This window comes from Acinonyx jubatus, chromosome B3, assembly GCF_027475565.1.
Source record: "Acinonyx jubatus isolate Ajub_Pintada_27869175 chromosome B3, VMU_Ajub_asm_v1.0, whole genome shotgun sequence".
NCBI lineage: Eukaryota > Metazoa > Chordata > Mammalia > Carnivora > Felidae > Acinonyx > Acinonyx jubatus.
Window position 1 is genome coordinate 111,048,544 of NC_069386.1, and position 22,376 is coordinate 111,070,919.

A 22,376-nucleotide genomic window follows, 5' to 3' on the forward strand; every position below is an offset into this window, starting at 1 on the left:
ATAGAGGTTAAAGGTATCAAAACACTAAGGGCTGACTGCCTAGATTCACTACTTCTAGCTTTTTGGCCTAGGACCAATTACTGAAGCTCCTTGTGCCTCAAAGTTTTCTTCTGTGAAAAGTGGCGTTAAAATAAGTATCTCTTTATGGTTGTTGTGACAAGATAAATAAAACACTTAAAACAGTTGGCACACAACTAAGATTATTTTATAGCAGGTATTAAATGTTTGCAAGATTACTTGGTACTTTAAAAAGCCTTGGCTGTGCTATCAATGGACTTAAATACAATACTCATAAGCCTAGTGTTAACAATTTCACTAAAAACTCTCCCACAGCCAGTCACCTCAGACAGTGGGTACAAGAAAGCCTGAGTAATCATGGATGGCTCACACCAAATCAAACAGCACCAAAAACCTCGGTCTGCTTCTAACAAAGCCACTCAAATGCCTCATCTTCCTATGTGGAAGACAGCAAGTTGTTATAGTTTAGAAGATAAAAAGTTACCACCTGAGAGTAAGAAACAAGGTATTTTTTCTTAGATGAGAAAATACTAATGACCCCCCTTAACTCACTCATATTTATGAGTACCCCAAAATTCAACAGTCCTCTCAGTAAGTTTATCAGTAAAGCACTTCATATGAAGAGGGGATAAAGGGAGGCTATCCACCTCCTGCATGTCTGCAGAGAAAACGCTTTAGGTAACAATCCCATGTGCCAATCTGAGCAGAACGTGACTGATTTTAGCAGTAAATTTCTTAAATAAAGGAACAACTCATTTTTAAATCATTTTACTGTTTACACCATAGTCACATTAAAATTGGCAGAACTCCCATGACAGACAAGACAGAGACCTGTCATGCAAGGAAAAATAGTGAAGGTTTCGTAAAGCTTGAGAGAAGTACCACGGTAACACAAGGATGGCTGCAGCAATCTCAGGGAGCAGGTAGGAACAAAGGGTGCTACAGTGACAGCTGGCCTGAGGCCACTGCTGTTTCCTAAGGGGAATTTCCTAATATGCTTGGTAAGCAGAGCACTTGTAACAGATGTAAACAGAATAGGGTACCATTTCTGCAGAGTAAATTCTACAGGTTCCTGGGCAAGGTCTACAAATCTCACATGATATAAATGGTTGCTGAATTAGGATTTTGCAAAGGCAGCCCCATAACCAACATCCTGGGAAATGTTACCACCAGTGAAATTCTTAGGCCAAAAAATAAATAGCCACACGTACCAAACCTACACACCGTGAATTAAAATGGTGCCATGTTAGGGCTTATGAAAGAACCAGAGCAGGAAACTATTCAAACAAAAGATCCTCATCCTTCTCTTCAGCCAAAAGATTAGCAGGCTCCATCACCTCTCCAGCTGCCCTCCGCTGTTCCAAGTCCTTCTCTGATTTTTCCTTGAGAATCTTTTTCTTCTCTTGGATTTTCTTTAACCTGCAAAACAAGGAGGGGATTTTCTGAACATGGTTTCAGTTCTAAGTAGATGTGATTTCTTCTAGTTTTGTAACAATAACATCTACAAACTAGAAAACTTTCATTTTTAGTGATTTATAACCCATTTTTAAAGTATTTGAGGTAGAACATAGACATTTTAAGCTAGTAACAGACTTCAAAAGTTCCTATCCCAGACTGAATAAACTTTGAGATCCGCCCCTTAATAATGGAACAGCGTTTGAGCATTCAGACATTTAATAAAATTTTGGATCATTCCATCTGGATCACTACAACCCTGAATGTCACTGAAGGACAGAAACACAATAACCTCTTATAATTAAGATTATAAATCATACTCAGATGCTACTCAAAATCCAAGAAGGCCACATCCTTCCTGAATACTTGCCTTCACCTGTCTCCCACTTCTCGGAAGCTGGCACACTGACCCCTGTGTACTGTACCTATTGAGGATCTGCTGTCCCTACAAGGCCTAACTGTTGATAACCAACTCAGGTAGATGCATCATTTCTGACGACTGTGCTAATCCTCTAATGGTGTCATTTATCTGATTACATAATGCCCCCCAGTACTTTATACTTTCTCCTGGAGCATGTTCACTATGCAATACATAAATGTTAACTAATTCCAGTTTCTTTTTATGTGGGAGACACCTGATCTAAATTAGGATTTCATTTTAAAGAATAATCAAGTCTATCAATAGTTTCTCCTAAGGGCCTTTCTAGAGTGCCACATTTTAAGTATATGCAAAACTCAGCATACATTAGTCTCCATAGCATTATGCCAATATTAGGTCTTGCTTCTCATTTATCACAATAAAATACAGGCTGTGCTAATTCTAAAGAACGTAAGCCAACATGTCTCTGAGAAAATCTAGCCTTTGGAATATGAAAACAAAAAATGACCAATTCCAACAAACCTATAGAACTCTTCTCGCTCTCTCTCATCCAGCTCTGTGATGATATAAGCAAGGGTACGTTCGATCCGGGGAATGATGACTAGGGTTTAAAAAAATAGATATGTGTGTATATATATATATATATATATATGAGAACTTCAAACCTTTTTTCAAACTGCCAGTGCTCATCTGTATAATAGATACTTTTTCTAATTGTAAAATTAATGTACATTTAATACAGGAAAGTTGGAAAACAAAAAAAATAAAGTATAATCCAACCACCCTAAAATAACTACTGTAAATATTTTGGTATATACCTTTCTAGTGTCCTTTCTATAGACCAATAACACTGAATCACAATATACACAACACTGAATATACTGGATTTATATGAATATGTAACACTGAACCACAGATGCTAGTTTAAACAGAACACCAATCCACTGTAAAAAAGTAAATCATTAGGGATACCAGGGTCAGGAGATCAAGCCCCATGTCAGGCTCCATGCTCAGCATGGAGCCTGCTTGGGATTCTCTCTCTCCTTCTGCCCCTCTTTCTAACTCGCACTCTTAAAAAAAAAAAAAAAATTAAGATAAAAAGTAGATCATCAAGCAAAGAGAATGCACTAAGTTGTAGAGTTTTACGGTAGTCATAAGGTGCTATTTTACATAGAATTTGCCTATCTGCTTCTAAAAACTGAACTGACTGAAGAGTTGGAACGATTTATAACCTTACCCATTTTGTTTTGCTTGCAATTCCACTGACAAAGCCTGGCACTAGCAACCAGCCAGGAAATGTGTGTGGAGTTTTGAAAAATGAGATAACCTCATCTTTAACACCAAAAGACCAAAATAAGTTCTGCGCTGTTCAAAATCTATTCCTTTCTTACCTTAAAATTGAGCATTTCTTTAATGAAAACGGAGTTCTTTGAACGGAAAGTATTGTGCCAACATTAAGTATAGTTTTAGAACAATAAGAGATGGAAAAAAAAAATGCATCAAATGGGAAAATTTTTAGGAATCAAGAAGAGCAGGACATAAAGCTTACAGGAAAAGGGATTTAAAGTTAAATATTTAATGTGTTCAAAAGATTACTGAATCACTGGAAAGAACTAGAGAAAACACTAGAGCTCTTGAAAAATAGTTTTGCCCTTTATTCATAACCAGGAATGAATAAAACACTTCAGAACTTTTAACTTCCCATTCCATTGTGTAACTCACCCCCAAATCATAAACATACTTCTATCAAAGCACTTAGTAACACTTTACTGCTGACTCATGGCACTTCCCACTGTGGGGGCAAGGTCTTATTCACCTTGTGATCAGTGCCGGATTCCCAGCAGTTACATAACAAATGTGGAGGTATGGACAAGCGGGTGAACAAAGAGCCTCACAGCAGCTTACACTCACCATGTTCAATGGCATTTACACGCCTGTTGGTTATCTTAATAGCTTCATCCAAAGTAACAAAGGAAGTCTAAAATAAGAGAACAAATAATGTAAGCATGAAGTCTTCCTAATCATGTCCTGTTCACTTGGCTTCACTCAGACTGCACTTGTAGAGAACATTTGGAAACCAAGACTACTTTTCAATCTGCTTAAACAGGAAAATTCTTGTGAGATTGCCACAGAGCTAATACTATTTCTATGCTATTCTAATTGTTCACTTCAGATTTGCCTAATGTTATAAAAGTGGCAAGGGGAAAGAATCAGGCACTATTACATAGATCTACATTAACTGGTCACAAAAGGGAAAAAATAGCTTTCATGCATAAACTAGGTTATATTTACATTTAAATCCAGTATCCACTGTTGCTGTTCTCACCTACACAAGAGTGAAACTATACCATTGCACACACATTTCGTTAGTAGTAAGAAGTAGACACAAAGGTACAGAAGCCATCATTTAAGGAATCAAAACATCCCTGACTTTTTTTTTTACATAAAGTCACGGAAACAGTTTAAAGCAGTTAAGTGCAGGATGTGTGGATTCAAGACCTGAAGCTTCCCCTCTCGGCTCTCAGCTCTCAAACCGAAGCAGGTCTCTAGTTCTCCTGCTACTGACCTGAAGTGAAGCCAGTTCCACCAGTAATTCCACTGCTTTGGCATAATTCCTCTTTAATTTAGCCAATTGTTCCCCACCTCTGGCTAAACCAGTCAGTTCATAACCTGAAAGAACCAGTTAGACAACACTTGTAGGTAGACGTAAATAATCTTCCCGATAAATTTCCCAAAAAGAAGTCAGAATAATACCAACCAAGAAGAAACAAATTCACTAACCCGTTAAATGGAAACATTAAGTACCCATCCTACTCCCTAGGCATGCTGAACAGTGAACATGTTTGTTTTGATGTGAAGTTTTAAGCATTTAAGTTTTTATTTAAATTCAGGTTAGTTACCATACAGTGTAATATTTGTTTCAGGCATACAATACAGTGATTCAACACTTCCATATAATACCTGGTACTCATCACAAATGTACTCCTTAATCCCCATCACCATCACCTATGTAACCCATCCCCCACCCAGCTCCTCTCTGGTAGCCATCAGTTTGTTCTCCAGAGTTCAGACTTAACAGTGAACATACTTTTCTCCCTAAGGAAGCTATTCTAAATATAACTATAGAAGAAGCTTTTAACCAACCTTCACTTTATTCACATTGTGCCCATCCCCTTGTATCATATGGCCTGATGCCTGCCCATAGTACAGTAACTCTCCATTAACAAGTGACTCTCTAGGATGCTCCATTTCTTTATTCAAGCTGTACTAAATATCCTGTGAACCAATGAAAGAATAGTACCAAAAACTGTTGTTTCTATGAAGAAAAGTTGATTACTTTGAAAAGACTCAACAAAGATGTGTTACTACCCAAAAAATGCTATCAAATTAGGAAATTCTAATGCAATTGTAAAAAATTGAGGCTGAGCTATAAAATCTAGAAAGATTCAGCAGAGAGTCTAAAACCTTAAAGAAATTCAAACTGGAAATTATAAACAATGCATTATGGGTGCAGTTTATGCAGAAAGACAACACAGAAGTCTTTTTTTAATAGCAAATGACTGTATATTTAAGTATATCTAGGTGGAAATAAAACATTTTAAGACATCACAATGTTTTAAGACCCCTGCCATAACACTTTAACTAACCATCGTCCCAATTGTACCAGAGAGAAGGCTGCTAACACACTGGAGCCACTAAAATCAAAGAAGGTCTATCTAGCACCATTTTCCAGAAAAAAGTTTAAAGAGGAACCTGGAGAATCCAGAGACACAGACTACTCAAGTTTCACACTTACTGTCAGTTCCTTCATGGTAATGTTCGAACACTGGCAAAGTAACCCCTGTTAAATACAAAACGTGTGAATTACAAACATGCCCTTGAAGTACTGTTTCTTAATCACCACTCTTCCCCTGTGTTTCTTTTTCAGCAAATACTCAAAAGTCAAGAGACTGTCTGGAACTGGAACTGGTTTCAATAAATGAATTTAGGAACTTGCTATCTTAAGCGTTCATTCCTATTTAATAATCAAATTATCCTGAGTCATAAGAGATCTGTCACAATTTTCTTCCTTTCAGTTTTGAGGTATACATAAAATGCAGGAAAAAAACTGCACATATTTTACACATACATTTTGATGAATTTAGATACCTGGGTACACCCATGATACCATCACCACAATCAAGGCAATCAACCCATCTATCACCTCCAAAATATTTATTGTGTCCCTTTTCGTGTGTGTTAAGAACACTCAACACAAGACCTACCCTAAATTTTTAGGTACACAACACTGCATTGTTAACTATAGGCACTATGTTGTACAGCAGATCTCTGGAACTTATTTATCTTGTGTATCTGTAACTTTATAGCTATTGAACAGCTCCCCATTTCCCCCACCCCCATCCTCTGGCAATGGTTTCAACATGTAAAGCCAATAAACTTGTTCTCAGTAGAAGAGATTAGTTAGGACATGAAGATCTTGCTGTATGAACACATTAGTTTTTAAATGTCATTTTTTTCTTGGGGCATCTCAGTCGGTTAAGCGTCCGACTTCGTCTCAGGACATGATCTCGCAGTTCATGGGTTTGAGCCCCACATCAGGCTCTATGCTGACAGCTCAGAGCCTGGAGCCTGCTTTGGACTCTCAGTCTACCTCTCTCTCTCTCTCTCTCTGCCCCTCTCCCACTCGTGCTGTCTCAAAAATAAAAACATTAAAAAAATAAATAAACGTCATCTTTTCTTCCCAGGCATGCTAAAGGGTTGAAAAGTTACCTGCTACATTATCTTTCTTAGCTCGAATCTTCACTTGGGCTTTATTTACATTTTGAATTACTGTGGTGCTGCAGAAAGAGAAAAGGCCATGATTTAGTTGAGATTTTAGAGTGAGAAAACTACAGAGACCGATCAGGTAATTTCAACAAGGATGAGATAGCACAATTAAGTATGTTCCGAGAATGGTCTTTCCAGAAAAAGAAAAAAAAAAAATCACTGCTGCCAGAAGAGGGCCTCAGAGAGTAAAGAATGAACAATTTTTCAAAACATTAAGGGGGAAAAAAAAGTTACAGAGAGGGAGGGAGGCAAACCATAAGAGACTCTTAAATACTGAGAACAAACTGAGGGTTGATGGGGGTGGGGGAGAGGGGAAAATGGAGGAGGGCACTTGTTGGGATGAGCACTGGGTGTTGTATGGAAATCAATTTGACAACAAATTATATTTAATATAAAAAAATTAACCATAAGAAAATAACAAAAAATTATTTTAAAGTACATGGATTGAGTTTTCAGTCAGGCATGTGGTGCCAGAAAGGTGATTTAAGGGCTTTTATTCAGCTAATGTGATTTAGAGAAAATTCGTTCCTTCTAACCTTCTAGATTTGGCTAAGCAGGACTTTAATTCCTTTAACCTGGAACCTAACTTCCATCTGGTTTTGTCTGACTCCCCAGTTTGTCCTTATAGTGTTTTCACCATAACCACCCTAAAACACATTCACATTCCACTCATACTACTGATTCCCTGTCTCTGCTAGAAAAGTCAATGCAAGGTGCTGTCCCACAAACACTGGCAAAATTAAAGTCCATCTCTTCACAAAAGGACTTCTGCCCCTGAGGCTGTAAGACCTGCCCATTAGGTAATGCTCCTGGATAACACAAACTAAGAATGGAGACACTGTGTCATTGGGTAAAGACAACAAAAATGAAAAACCCTGAAAATTTCCACCTCTGCCCCCAAATAGCCATTTGCCTTCAGGAAGGCACTGAATTTAAATGAGGAATAACAATGCTTGCCTGGTTTACCTCACAAGATTATTTGGGGAGAATCATACAATGTAACTGGCAAAACCCCCTTTGTAAAACAAAAACATTTTATATTCTTTGTAAAAGCATGTACTGATGTGACGAAGGCCTTAGAGAATTTATGCCCTTTAACAACCAATTCCATTCTCAAACGTATCCTAAGGAAGTAATTCTACAGAAACAAAAAAATATATATACATGAAGATGTTTACAGCATCTTTTCTAATATTCAAAAAATCTGAAAATCAACCCAAAGTCCACCATTAGAAATGGTTAATAAATTATGTACATTTAGAGAAACGTTATACAGCTATGTAAAAACCAGGAAAAATTTTCATGATACAATGTTAAATGAAAACAGACTAGGGGCGCCTGGGTGGCTCAGTCGGTTAAGCGGCCGACTTCGGCTCAGGTCATGATCTCGTGGTCTGTGAGTTCGAGGCCCGCGTCGGGCTCTGTGCTGACGGCTCAGAGCCTGGAGCCTGCTTCTGATTCTGTGTCTCCCTCTCTCTGACCCTCCCCCGTTCATGCTCTGTCTGTCTCAAAAATAAACGTTAAAAAAAAAAAATTTATAGAAAAAAAAGAAAACTATAAAATGTTAAGTACCCTGTGCCTCCAACTGTGTAACAGACACATGTGGATGATAATAAAGGCACTAGTGTTAGGGTGACAGAGTAGTAGCAACGAACACTTGCATCCCCATCGTTTGTCTTTATTGCTTCTATGGTTTTCATTAAGAACAGCTTTGAAGTGAAATTATGAACATGAAAGCACTTTGATTTTTCAAAACACCCCATTAAGTCTTACCTGAAGTCCCCTGCCGTGAACTTGGCCTCTGCAAGTGAAAAGGCAGCTTCTCTCATCACTTCACCCATCAACATTTTAGTCTGGAAAAGCATAAACCAACAACTGATCCAACCAAGTTTATTACAAGGAAAAAACATCAAAATTACATTTCTTTAATAACCAGTATTTTATGCCAGGTGCGTGCCTAAAATAATGACTTGATAACAAAAATATCCAATTTTGTTTTAACAGTTTTGGTTATGGTCAGTTAATAGTGTTACAAAACCATACAGTTTATAATTAAAACATCAGAATAAAGACATTAAGAAATAGAAAACGATCTTTACTGAAGGACCAATCTTATTCCTGAATGAGTTCATGCCAATTTGCTCACTGCAATGCAGTCAAAATCTTAATGGCATAGTGGCTTTAATATAAACCTGAAATATTTAATGTTTGGGGCGCCTGGGTGGCTCAGTGGGTTAAGCGGCCGACTTCGGCTCAGGTCATGATCACAAGGTTTGTGAGCTTGAGCCCCACGTCAGGCTCTGCTGTCAGTTCTGAGCCTGGAGCTTGCTTCGGATTCTGTGTCTCCCTCTCTCTGCCCCTCCCCCACTCATGCTCGGTCTCTCAAAAAATGAGTAAACGCTAAAAAAAAAAAAATTTTTTTTTTAATTTTTTAAAAAGGTATACCTACAATAAGGAAATTCATTCGATATGGGAAAAATAAGACAATGAAACAGAACAGTACTCAGAAAGAGCCGCAAGCCTATATGGGAATTTGGTAACAAAGAGACCATTCAACTGGCCACCCACTTACAAAATGATAAAGCTAAATCCCTACCTCTTCACATCTCTCTCACTCACACACACACACTCTCTCTCTCTCTCTCTCTCTCCAGAAGTCATTAGTTTCAAAAAAAAACTATAAAGCATAGAATATTTTCTTAATCTTTTTAAAAGGGCCTTTCTAAGCATTATGTATAACCCAAGTACTATGTTAAAAAGAAAAAAGACTTCACCAAACAAGAAATATTTTTTAAAAAGGCTAGGAGAAAATATTTTTGGCATTTTACACACTAACCAGACTATTGTAGAACTTCTACAAAAAGATATTCACCAAGAAAATCAAATTACCAGTAAACATGAAAAGATGCTCAACCTGACAATCAAAAGTAGTGCAAATTAAAAGATACCAATTTTAGTCACATAGATTGGCAACAAATAAAAAAGATTACTAATACCCAGTTATGATGAATTTGAGAGAATAGGTGCTCTCATAATCATTTGACAGGAATGTAAATTAGTATAACAACTTGGAAAACAATTTGACAGTTATCCATCAAAAATTTAAATGAATAGATCCTTGAGATTCTAAGATTTTCCAGAGAAATGCCAGTACATATACTGTCAGAAGGTGGAGAAGGGACAGTCGAGCATCTTCCAGGCTAAGATGACACTCTGAGACCGAAACCCAATGCAAGGCACTGCAGACCATTTACAGTTTTATGCAGGGAGGGACCAACAATCCAGGCAGCTATGCGGCTATCTCTGCCAAGTCTGGATCATAAACCCCCAGCTTTTATAGAGGGGGTGGGGGGTATGGTGGGGAGATCACAAGGGAGTTACCTAAAGTGATACCCTCTGTGCACCAGCCATCTCTACCAGTTGCCAAGCGAAGTCATTGCGCAGCACGAACAAGATGGAGCACTGACAAATGGGAGTCAGTGCTGTCAGCATTACTACACTCTACCCTCAACATCTTTATGGCCCGTATAACCTTTACACACCATTCTTCCACAATGACCCTACGGACAGGTATTGGGAGGGGACTTGCATCTCTATACCACAGCAGCAACAACAGATCTGTACGACCAAAGAAAATACTTAGAACTACAATTTCCCAGCAACGCTTTCTGCAGACCCAGCAGTCAGAGCAATTGTCAACTTCAGCGTAAGTGGTGGCCTATGACAAAAAGACGTTTCCAGACACAATAGAAACATTAACGATGCAAGGTTAAGGGCAGTAAGAAATGTTTTACAGGCAACAGGTGTGGCAAATCTTCATTCACAAACAACAAGGTAGTGGTTTGGGCCCCATGAGCTAAGAACACCCCTGGCTTAGGTATTTTCCCTGGGAAAAGACCCCATGTATTTTGCCCCTTAGTATCATCAAAGGGTGTACCTATATTGTACAGGGGCATTTCGGTTTGCACTAACAACCCTACCTCAATACCAAGCATCAGAAATTCAGAAGCAGTTATTTGCATGTGCTGGGCCCTGACCAATGCATAATAAAGGGTTAAGAATACTACTGGATGGGAGGCTGTGGCCCCAAGGGATTAGGATACCAAGCCACCTGGAGGAGGCATTCCAAGTTTATTTCCAATGAACTAAAGTCTTACCACGTGGGAGGTCTTGTAGCAATCACAAAAGGAAGCCCTCCTCCCCCAACAGACCATGGGTCTCCAGATAACACCTGCACAAGAGCTGCAAACTGCATGGGTGTTGCTGGTGAGGTGTTCATATGTAGATGTCTGTCTTGCTATGGGCATAGCTTTAAGGAGATGAATTGCTGGTTAGTCTTGGAGCCCATCCTTTCAGGGATCCACCCGTGATAAAGTCTTTAATGTGCTATTAGCCCATTCATCCTTTCAATTAGGCCTGCAACAGTGAGGCTGTATGGCAGGTGGGAAGTCCATAATATACCCAGGTCTCTGCCCATTTTTGGATATCATGGCCAGTAAAATGTGTCCCTTGATCACTGAGTAGGGGGTGTTTGTACATGCTCTCCAGTTTTGTTAATCTGTTACAGTTGCAGCCTGATTAGCTCTTTTTATAGGCTAAGGCTTGTACAAGTCCTGTGCAAGTGTCCACACAGGTCTGTACATATTTGTGCCCTCCCAATACTGGCAAAGGGCTTATGTAATAGATCTGCCAGTGAGAAACAGAGTTTATAGTCCACCCAATACACCCCAGGGTGTGGCATAAGGTCCATCGCTTGAGATGGCACTGGGGGCAGTTCTTGTCAGCAGCTTGTAGACTGAATATTTTACAGAAAAATGTAATCTCATTTCTCAGGTACTTTTGGGACCTCAGTGTCCTGATTTATGATGGACCCATTCTGCTACATCAGACAGGGTCAGCATTTTCTCCAGCTGAAGGGCTCATACCCAGACTAGAGCATTTGCCTCAGGATTGCCTGGTAGTGTGGATGGGGAGTGAGCAGGGACATATGCCATACTTGGATGACTGTTCGATGGCTGCATTGGGCTTAGAGCATACTACCCAAACATCTTCTCACAGTTCTACTTTCCACAGGGGTCTATTTAATATAGCCCAACCTTCTTTGTGCCATCATTGCATCTATGTTGTCAACCTTTTACAACACTGCCCAGCTGTCAGCAGCCAAATTGATGGGCACTGGCTCATGTGTCAAAACAATCCATACCATTTTCAATTCTGCCCACTGACTTTGATTAGTTCCTTCAAACGAAAGTACATCAGAATCCAGCTGGATGGCAGAGGAATGCCAAATAGGCAAGTTTCCCCAGCAACAGCCATCAGTATACTATGCACCTGCTGGAGATGAGCCTACCTCTTCCCTTACTGGGGGCGGGGAGGAAGCATAAAGTCAGACAATTCTGAAGTTGGGCACGGTCGATTTAAGTGACCAGCCCTAGTACCAGGTGCAGCTCATGAGAGAGGAGGTTCCTCCTCTGTAGATCAGCATGCCATTTCTGTAAGGTGCTTACCTGGGCACAGGCACTCTTAGGTTTGCTGAGCATGTCTGTCCTTAGTTCACCCTCCTACCAGCAGAGAGGTTCGTACCATCACAGGCAAATCAGCACTCAGGCCTTCCATCTGCTGCAGTGCAAGATATATAACTAATACCTGTGCTTCCACGGGATTCTACCTGGCTTCTGTTTCCTTCCATAATTGAAGCCACAGAATCCTAACAGGATCCGTTTCCCATTTCATCCATCCCACAAGCCCCAACCAAACCCTTCTAGACATGAATTTACATCTAATTCACAAGTCACAGCTGGCATTAATATCTCCAAGGTCTGTACTTGTTTTACTGTCATTTTTTAGGATAGCCTCTTGTTGGTTTGCAGCCCAATCTCATTAGCTTCCCCTCCTAACCAAGGCATATAAAAGGTCTTAATGTCTGCCCTATCACTAGACAGGCAATAAGTAGTCTTCAGTAACCCAGTAAACCAACAAAAAGCCTATAATTCCTTTACCGTTTTAGGGACTAGGAAGATTTACATTTTATCAATGACCATCTGTGGCATCACTGGTCTTACACAAACTGATGATGCCCGGGAACTTTACTGATTAACCCAGTCTTTGGATTTGTTGGTATTTACCTCTCACCCTCAAGACTTCACACCTGGAATGAGGTGGCTGCTTGAGACAGGGAGGATAAATCATAAGTTAACATAACACTGACATGATGATAAAGCACCATCTCTTCTGAAAATATTCATTTTTCCAAATCTCTGGCTACCATCCTGTGACAAACAGAGGGACTAAGGAGATACCCTTGGGCAACACCTGGAAGGTCACTCGGGTTCCACACGAAGGGAAATTGGTCTTGGGATTCACATCCTAATGAATGCTGGAAAAGGCATTAGACAAGTCTAGCAGGTAATGATAAGTCTTAATGGATGCCATGATTTCCCCTAACAATAAGGCTGTATTAGGTATCATGGCATGGATGAGCAGAGTAATTTTACTAAGTTCCCTATAATCTACTGTCACTTGCCAGGTCCCATTAAATTTCATTATAGGCCAAACCAACTACTGAATGGGCTTTGAGCAGGCCTGATTACCTCCACCTTTTCTAATTCTTTAATGGTGGCAATAATCTCATCATGCCCCCCCTAATAAGTAGCTCATATCATTTTATGTTTATTACTCTTTAGAAACCAGCAGCTGTATAGGTGCGCATTTTGCCATGACCCACAACAAGTTTCACTACTTGGATACACAACTGAATCCACCTGTCGTTGTTAGATTCAGATCCTGCAGAACATTGATGCCCAAAATACTCAGAAATGTGGGAGATATGCACTAGAAAACAACAGGCAGAAAGTCTGCAATCTGTAAGTAAAGACTAGTTTGCAGAACTTTGATAATCTGCCCCACATAAATATCTACTGCCTTTACTTTTCCCCCAAATTTCAAGGGGTTTCCGTAAGTGTGCATTCAGCTCCAGTGTCTATTAGACTGGTAGTCTGTAAGTGCAAGACCAATAAATGGTTAATTCAACATGCAGCCTCTGTTTGCCCCCTACTGCAAGCAATGTTAGCATAATCCCTAGTCTCTAGGGGTAAGGTGTATCCACTCCCAAAATTCCTGTTAGCAGAGGTGCTCTGGGGAACACACCTGGTTTTCTTGAGCTTTCCTCCAAGGGAATAAACTGCTTTCCCTTAAGCAATGTCTTCCATAGGCTTACCAAGACCAAACTGGGTTGTGTGGATTTTCTCTCCGGAACCTATATAAAATTAGATCTTGGCAATAATTTTTGAGAGACCTTGATGGACCCCCTCTCTGCCATTTTATCATTGGCAGGACCTTTTGTTTCCCCATTTTTCAACCTATTTCCCTTATGACAGATTCTTCTGGTTTGACTTAAGTCAGCCACCATAGTAGCTACTATAGCAAATGGGTTGATTAACCAAAGGGACAAGAACAGATACTAAGTCCCATATCATGCCCCTGGGGCTGACTGTAATATAAGGTCTTCAATACCAGAGAAAAATAATTCTTTGTTGAGGCCTCTAAAATGCTAGGCATAAATGGCAGGTTTCATTCCCAGTTCACGTACAATTTCTTGTAGTTCTTGCATAGAGATCAGGGAATATCCCCTTTGCTAGGCCAAGTTTTTTTTTTAATTCCCATTATATTTCAGTTTTTATTAATGGTTGGCTCACCGTCACAGTCACAAGTTCAGCACACTGTATGTAACGCATTATTTATTCTCTAATTTGTTTATTCATTACTATATATAGAATACATACATATATAATTAAAGCTGAATTGGGTCCCCATGAGGTATATGTTGAAGTCCTAACCCCGGTTAAAATGAGGCCTTTAGGCTGGAATCTAATTCAATCTGATGTCCTTTTAATAAGAATATTACAACACACAGACACCACAGAGGAAAAACCATGTGAGGACACAGCCATCTGCAAGCCAGAGACAGGCTTCAGTTAGGCCAAGTTATCTTAATACTAGCATTTATCCAGTCAAATTAGCTAAGTGCCCATGATTCTCACCTAGGACTGTGGCATGTATTTGTCACAAGGCAGGTTGAGCAGGGACTGAGGCCATTTTTGACGTCCCAAACCTCCACCAGAACACCATCTTCCCCAGTATCCCACAGTCCCAACACTCAAGCTGCCACCCCTTTTACGGCCCTCCTTCTTAAAGTGGCTGACTGGCTCCACTACGTCAGGGGCAGAATATTCCCTCACAGTCGTTTCCTGAGCATGGGAATTTCTTCTGCTCATCCTCAGGCAAACAAGCAGCCTGGGGCTCTGTTCCAACCAAAGGGCATGCCTATAAATCATCTTCCCCCTCTAGGAAAACATCCTCCTCATCAGAGCCATTACCCCAGGGATTGCAGGCCTCAGGACTCCAACTCTCCTGAGACCTCACAGTTCTCCCTTTAGTGCGAGGTAGTGGGCACTCACCCTCCTCTGCCTGCCACCAACGGCCATCATTCCCAAGTGCCCCACCCCCCCAACCCCGCTGCTGGATTCCTCCGGACAGAACAACCCTAGGGGAAGAACATGCTGCTCCCACATCCTCTTACAAAGCCAATGCCACCTCTCCGGTCCGTTCCAAATCCCTCTCTACTCCCAACTCTCCCTCCACGGCACCTCACAACACACAGACCAACTGCCAAGCCACCGCCACAACTGCTATTCCACTCTCCCTTCTCCTTTTCTCCCCCTCTCCCGGTTTCAGGCAGGCTATACACCAACCCCTTGGCCATTTTCAGGGCACCCCCGCACTCACACACCCGGCCAAGTCTCCCCACGTGGCGGTGGCTAGCCAGCTCAGGCTCCCCCCACCCCTGGCCCCTAGACCAGGCTAGCTTCACTTTCAGTTTCCTGGCTGGCTTGCCGGCTGGTAGAAGATGGAGGAGGGACACTGAGAAGGCACTCAGAAAAACAATGCAAGCCTCTCAGAACCGGTTACACCCTTTTACTCACAGTAACTTACCGACTGGGGGTGATCAGGAAGCCTAACAACCCAAAAAGCTACTGTCCGCCAAGCCTGGCCCATAATCCCCTGCTTTTATAGAGCAAGGGGCATGGTGGCGTGGTTACAGGATAATTACCTAAAGTGGCACCTTCTGTGCACCAACCACCCCATTAGTTACCTCGAGCAGCTCTCCAACCACCTCTACTACTTACCTAAAGTGGCACCTTCTGTGTGCCAGCCATCTCTACTAGTTACCTAAAGTGGCGCCCTCTGTGGGCCACTTTAGGAAAGATCAGGACAAGCCTTCCCGCATTCTGGTTACGGCAAACATTAACCTCCATGGAGCCTGGAACACATAGCCCCAAAGTCATAGTGCAGGCATGAACAAGATGGAGGGCCAAAGATGGAGTCAGTGTTGTCAGTACTCTTACACATACACAAAAGGATTTAAGAGTACCCTCCCCCACAAAATAGTAAAACTACACATTCATCAACAGGAAAACGGCTAAATTCCATTGTCCATTCAATGGAGTACCATGCAGCTGCTATAAAGAAAAAGGAAAATCTATGCACTGATGTAGATAGCTGTCCAAACTCTGCCAGGGGGAGCAGCCAGGAAACGTTATTGAATTATATAACAATTGCATGTCTGTTGCTAAAAACATCATGAAAGACAGACAGGGAGACTGAAAGACTAAAAATCAGTGTCATGAAGAACTCCTCTGGGAAATGAAACAAGGGTAGTTAGGTAGGGGAAGAGGAGTAACTTTCACTTTTTAAATATACTTCCATATTCACATAGCAATTACCCAAAAAGCAATGAATTGAAACATACTATGGGCCAGCACTGTTCTAGGGACAAGAAAGTCTCTGCTCTCAAGGAACTAACCAACCAAACAAGAAAATATGCAGTAATACATACTACAACTAAAATAAGGAAATGTGACAGAAGTAAATATGGTGGTCACTTCTGATTAGGTAATGAGGGATGGCTTCTCTGAAGAGACCAGAATGGCCAGAGGAGCAAATCACAAGAAGTTCTGAGGAAAGAACATTTCAGGCAGAAGAAACAGCTACTGAAAAGGTCCTGGAGGAAGATGGTAGGGAGAATGTTCCAAATGAGATCAGAGGCAGGCAGGAGCCAGATGGGATCAAGTGGGGCTTTGCAGGCAAGAGTAATGAGTTTGAATTTTATTAAGTAATCTGAAACTTGTTACAGTGATAATGGTATTTTTACTTTTGAGAGAAAAAAAATTAGGGGCAGCTGGTGGCTCAGTCAGTTGGGTGTCCCGACTTCAGCTCAGGTCATGATCTCACGGTTCGTGGGTTCAAGCCCCGCGTCGGGCTCTGCGTGGACAGCTCAAAGCGTGGAGCCTGCTTCAGTTCTGTCTCCCTCTCTCTCTGCCCTCCCCTGCTCACACTCTGTCTCTCTCTCTCAAAAATAAATAAACACACAAAAAAAATTTTTTTAAATAATAAAAAGACAAAATTTTAAATTAAAATAACTTAAAGAAAAATTTAAATGCCAATAGCCATGCTAGATTTTCCTTAGATACCTCTAAAATAACTGTTCTAAAAACAGTTCATTCTACCTCTATTATCTTCTTTAGGATCTGTCGAAATCGAAGAGTTAAGGCATCAGATTTTTTCTTCAGGAGGTTTCGACCTGTCTGTGCTCCTTTTAATCGAGCCTTCATGATGGTCTGTGCCCTACACAAACAAAGTTAGAGACATTTATTCACACTGTTTAAAAGACATACAAATATCTCCCCAATACAGTGTTAAAATCATGCTTCATTCTTTGATGTCATGAGAATAAGAATATATAGCACTTGTGCTGACAGTTACAATTAATTGGTTTCTCAATACTGTAGATTTCCACCCTCAGCATTCCATAAATAAGAAGTTCATTTATTTAAAACAGAAACAATTCTTTAACCAATATCTGGAATTAGTTATTAAATTATGATAAAATTTATCAGGAGTTCTATCTTATAATGCCACCATAGTTAAAATATTAATTTGATTTGTAAGTTAAAATAATATCTGTGTTTCCATTACACATGTATTAAGCATTTAAAAAAAAAATCTGTCCACTAATAAATATCATAATTTGAAATGCACTTACCTCAGGACCAACAATTCCACTTTGAGGAATTTATCCTACAGATTTACTCCCACATATACACAAAAATATACACAAGGTTAAGGATGAGTACTCCAGCCTTATATGTAATAGCAAAAGGGTGGATATTAGTGTCCCATAAATCATCGTTCTTCCAAGGGAATGTTATGCAGTCATAAAAAAAAAAATAAGAGGAAGGTAGATCTACATATGCTCCCTATTTTATATTCTCTTACTCATACAAAATAAGGGATAAATATGCTTATTTTGATACAGAGAATAGTTCTAGAAAAGATTCACAGAAACTGATAAGTTTCCTTTGGGAAATGGGACTGAGTGAAAAAAAAATGGATTACTTTTTACTATTATATTTATATTCCTTTGAACCTTTTGAGTTTTATACCACAACCATTTATTACTTTTTCTATTAAAAGTGTGGCACTAATGTTTTCATATCATCAGTCAAAATCCTACCAGCAATCATTTTATTAATTTATAAATGATTCTAGGAAACAATGACACATATAAGTAAAGACTTCTGAGAAGTGGCAAACTACTGAAGTCTCCTTACCTCCTTATTCCAATCTTTTCCTATCAGAAATCCCAATACAAGTCAAGAAAGTAATAGCAGAAATTGACATTTCTGTCCTTCCTACCCTATGCCAGGTAAAATTTAATTTTTAAAAAAAGTGGGTAATACAATTTAACAATATGTTGTATAATGATAAAATGATTTGTATAAGGGGATATAATTTCATATTACCAGTGTTGTAACAAACTGCAAAGTATCATGTATTAATGGACTTTTGGGTAAATTCCTAGATTTTACTCTTTTACCATAGGGGAAACGTTACTGAGATAATTCTATAGCTAGAAGAAACTTTAAACATTATCTTGAAAATGAGACTTAGAAAAACGAAACTTTCTCACTCTAGGTGAAAAAAATAAACAGACTGAAACAGATTTCTGACTCCAGTGCCTTGTCCAAGGCTCAAATCAAGGCTCAAACCTAGTCCCACTGTATCCCAACCACATGCCATGCTGCCTATTAGAAACAGCATCAGGCGGGGCGGGGGATGCCTGCGTGTCTCAGTAGGTTGAGAGCCGCCAGACTTCGGCTCAGGTCATGGTCTCACCTCACGGTTCATGGGTTCGAGCCCCGCATCAGGCTCTGTGCTGACAGCTCGGAGCCTGCTTCAGATTCTGTCTCCCTCTCTCTCTCTCTGCCCCTTCTCGACTCTCTCTCTCAAAAATAAATGTTAAAAAAAAATTAAAAAAAAAAAAAAAAGAAACAGCATCAGATGAACAGTTCTCTCTTTGAAAACTATCAGTGGCTGACTTTGTACTGACTGGCCTCACTGAAGGTCTAAGCAAAGCTGGTTCAGTTTCCAGCCTGAGCTGGAGCTATCCTCCCCAATGTGTACATTTAACATATCATATTGTTGACACTAAGGACCAGAATTTGAGCTCGAAGGGCTGGATCAAATTTAAGTCAAATCCCAGTACTGCAGATTCCAGCAAGTTTATTGTAAAAAAGATAATCTGGTTGATAAAACTGAATTTACCATGCTAATTTTAATTTCCTCCCAGCTAATGGCACTTCTGTGAAACAGACAAATTTTAATTCTTGAGATTTGAAGAGTGACTTGCCCAAGGACTTACAGCCAGTATGTCATAAAACCTGTAAGATGCAAGTATCTGACACAGAAGTCACGAAAGTATTTTCTATCCTAGCTCTTAAAACACATATTCTTTTATAAGTTTCAGAGCCACTTGACCATAGGAAAAATGTATGACCTTCATCTAGAATGATGACTGTTTTCAGCTGAATCAAACGCATCTGACTGCATGACAAAATACCCACTGCTAAGCCTTACAGAAAATATTTAGAGAAGCAGTTACTTCCTGCACCTGATTTTCCTCTCAATCAGCAAGCTGAGTGCTCTTAAATAGCAGTTTTCACCTTTTGGAACCTATTAGTCTTCCTGTATAAGCCCAAAGAAGTTTATTTTCACTCTAGTCTCAAAGTAAAAACAAAACAAAAATGCTAACATTCTGACTACCATCAAAGATAAACACAGCCAGACATTAAAATGGTGAAAACAGAATTTGTTCAGTAACCACTAACAGTGGGAGAAAGAGCTGAGCTCCATTCTGATTTGTGCAGAAGTGGTTGGGTATTTCAAAGGAATAAGGGAGAGGACTAAGAGCAGCCTCAAGAGGGGTCACAGAACTGAAAAATTACCAAGGGTGAGTCAGTAAAAATGACTTTAGGCAAGCTGTGTCTACTAGCTGGCAATCATGAAGTTAGGATTCTATCCTCCCACAGAGACTGGCAGACAGAGGCCCTATCCTTCCTAATATCTATGTTTCAAAGAAATGGCTTTCAGGTCCTTGAGAAAGGGACTTCTAAGTTGTAGAATAGACATATACACCTCAAAAAGAAAAGAAAGGATTCATAATTGTAAGCTACTTTTACTGAATGCCTTAAGGAAGGGAAGTCAGGAGCCTATTGTCAAGTATTGGATCGTGGCATCTGGGTGGCTCAGTTGGTTAAGCGTCTGACTTTGGCTTGGGTGCATGAGTTCAAGACCCGCATGAGTTCAAGACCCGCATCAGGCTCTGTGCTGGCCGCTCAGAGCCTGGAATCTGCTTTGGGTTCTGTGTCTCCCTCTCTCTCTGCCCCTCCCCCTCTTGCTTTCTGTCTCTCTAAAAAAAAAAAAAAAGAAGAAGAAGAAGAAAAGAAAAAAAAAGTATTGGATAGAACAAACAATAAATTCTCCTGGAAGCACTGAGCTTTCTCAGGCAGCCATGTTGATGGCCTTAGGCTATGCTAGAATTTGGTGGTCTCTCAGCACAGACATTTGGTAAGACTCAAACTCAAGTACTGGGAGTTCTGCAGATCTCACTACTTCAAAGTAGCCTTGATCCTGACCTATTTTACAGGCAGTGCCTTTCTCCACAATGGGCTTGCTTCCCACCTAATACAAATATCTACTAGAAAATCAGCAGGTAAAGGTAAAAAATAACAAAATCCCCAAACGCTTTCATTTCATTAAGAACTGCAGCCACCCTGGAAAGAAATCTAGGAGTGAGTTTGAATATAATTCTCTTATTTTAAGCATTCTCAGATTCTCTAAGAAAAAGATCAAGATGAAGAAAAAGAACAGAACACCCCCAAAGAAATAGGACCACAATCTAAAGATCTAAATGTCAGAGGCAAACCTGATTTCCTGCTCCTTGCTGGAAAAAACAAATAAACAAGACAAAAGTGGAAGAAGAGAGAGAAAATAACAATCTATACTTTCCACACATTGTTAGGCACATTTGAGAAAACTACAAAACCTTTTACAACTGTTCAAACACTTAAGGCTTTTTCTCCTGCCAAAGAATTCAGACAAAAGAGAAAGGCAGGCCACAACTGGGCAGATTCCAAGGCATAGGTTCACTCAAGGAACATTTTTTGTAGACTTTCTATTGATTAATTATTAAGACACTCTTCTCCTGGAGAAAGCTCACAGTCCAGGGGGAAAGATATGTAAACAAATATCCACTTTACAGTGTGATGGGTGGTATTAACAGAGGTCTGAACAAGGGGCAATGGTGATGAAGCAAAAAAAGAGTGCCTGGGAAACTCAAGGATATCTTCCAGCCGCAGGTGACATTTCATGGGATCTTAGAAAATGAGAAAAGGGATCCAAGATCGAATCTGACGTCCACGCTAGTGCAATTCGATTCAACCCCCAATTTGGCCTAGAAGCCTCTTCTATGTGCTTACCACAGTAAACTTCCCTTCTCAAAGTATTTATGAAACCTCGCTGGCCTGTCCATCTCTCCGCTAAACTGTAAGCTCTCTAAGGCAAAACTGGCGACGATTCATAGTTCTATAAACCCAGTGCCCAGCTCAATAAGGGAATATGGAACGAATGGCTCGATTAATGAATAAAGACTGCGGACCTCCATAAAAACCAGCAGTTCGGACAGACTGTTCCTACGGCTTGGGATCTGTCCAGTCTGGTTCCCTCAAAGGAATATGTGAGGGGGTCATCAGGAAGCGTCGTCCCAGACTCACGAAAAGGGACGGGGTGAGCTCAGGATCTACCCAGGAAACAATGAACCTCCCTGCTAGTCCAGGGTATGGAGGGGTCGCTGCTCCGAACAGGCGTTCATGAACCTATGAATTCTGCTCGACCCGTTCTTTTACTTACATTCGCGAGGGAAAGATTTCAATTCGGTCTTTGCCCGACATTCTGACGATGATAGTTCGGTTCGAGTCTGGGCCGGGCTATCGTGGCTGCAACACCCACAGCCACAGGGACCTCCTCTACGGGAGTCAGCTGGTTGTATCACCTGACCTCCTCGCGTTGCTAAGTGGCAGCCGGGATTCTTACACACGCATTCTTAACTTCCGCTTCCTGTTGGCACTTGGCGGGGGCGGTTGGGGAGGGGGAAAAAAAAAAAAAAAAAAGGCGATGCCCGGATGTTGAGGCCTCGCCCCCTCCACCCCCGAACCGCCCCTCACTTCCGGTTCGCCTCCTAGCCCCTCCCCCTCCCCCTCCCAGGAGGCTGAGTAAGGCTTTGCACGCGCGAGGTGAAAGA

The 22,376-nt window shown here is 40.6% G+C and overlaps 1 protein-coding gene across 3 annotated transcripts; it reads right to left on the reverse strand.

The window, feature by feature from the left end:
* Window positions 1-770: 770 nt before the first annotated feature.
* Window positions 771-22,171, reverse strand: ATP6V1D (ATPase H+ transporting V1 subunit D). Of its 3 annotated transcripts, none has more exons than XM_015068412.3 (9): window positions 21,986-22,171; window positions 17,245-17,362; window positions 8,453-8,532; window positions 6,623-6,690; window positions 5,649-5,693; window positions 4,419-4,522; window positions 3,764-3,830; window positions 2,375-2,453; window positions 771-1,437 (listed from the first exon to the last, which is right to left on the reverse strand). In XM_015068412.3, the coding sequence occupies exons 1-9, from the start codon at window positions 22,024-22,026 to the stop codon at window positions 1,296-1,298; spliced, it is 744 nt and encodes a 247-aa protein (XP_014923898.1). In that variant the 5' UTR covers window positions 22,027-22,171; the 3' UTR covers window positions 771-1,295. The 3 variants fall into 3 exon arrangements, with proteins under 3 accessions (XP_014923898.1, XP_014923900.2, XP_014923901.2); XM_015068414.3 differs by lacking the exons at window positions 17,245-17,362; window positions 21,986-22,171 and adding exons at window positions 10,837-10,988; window positions 12,187-15,122; XM_015068415.3 differs by lacking the exons at window positions 17,245-17,362; window positions 21,986-22,171 and adding an exon at window positions 10,837-15,123.
* Window positions 22,172-22,376: the final 205 nt, after the last annotated feature.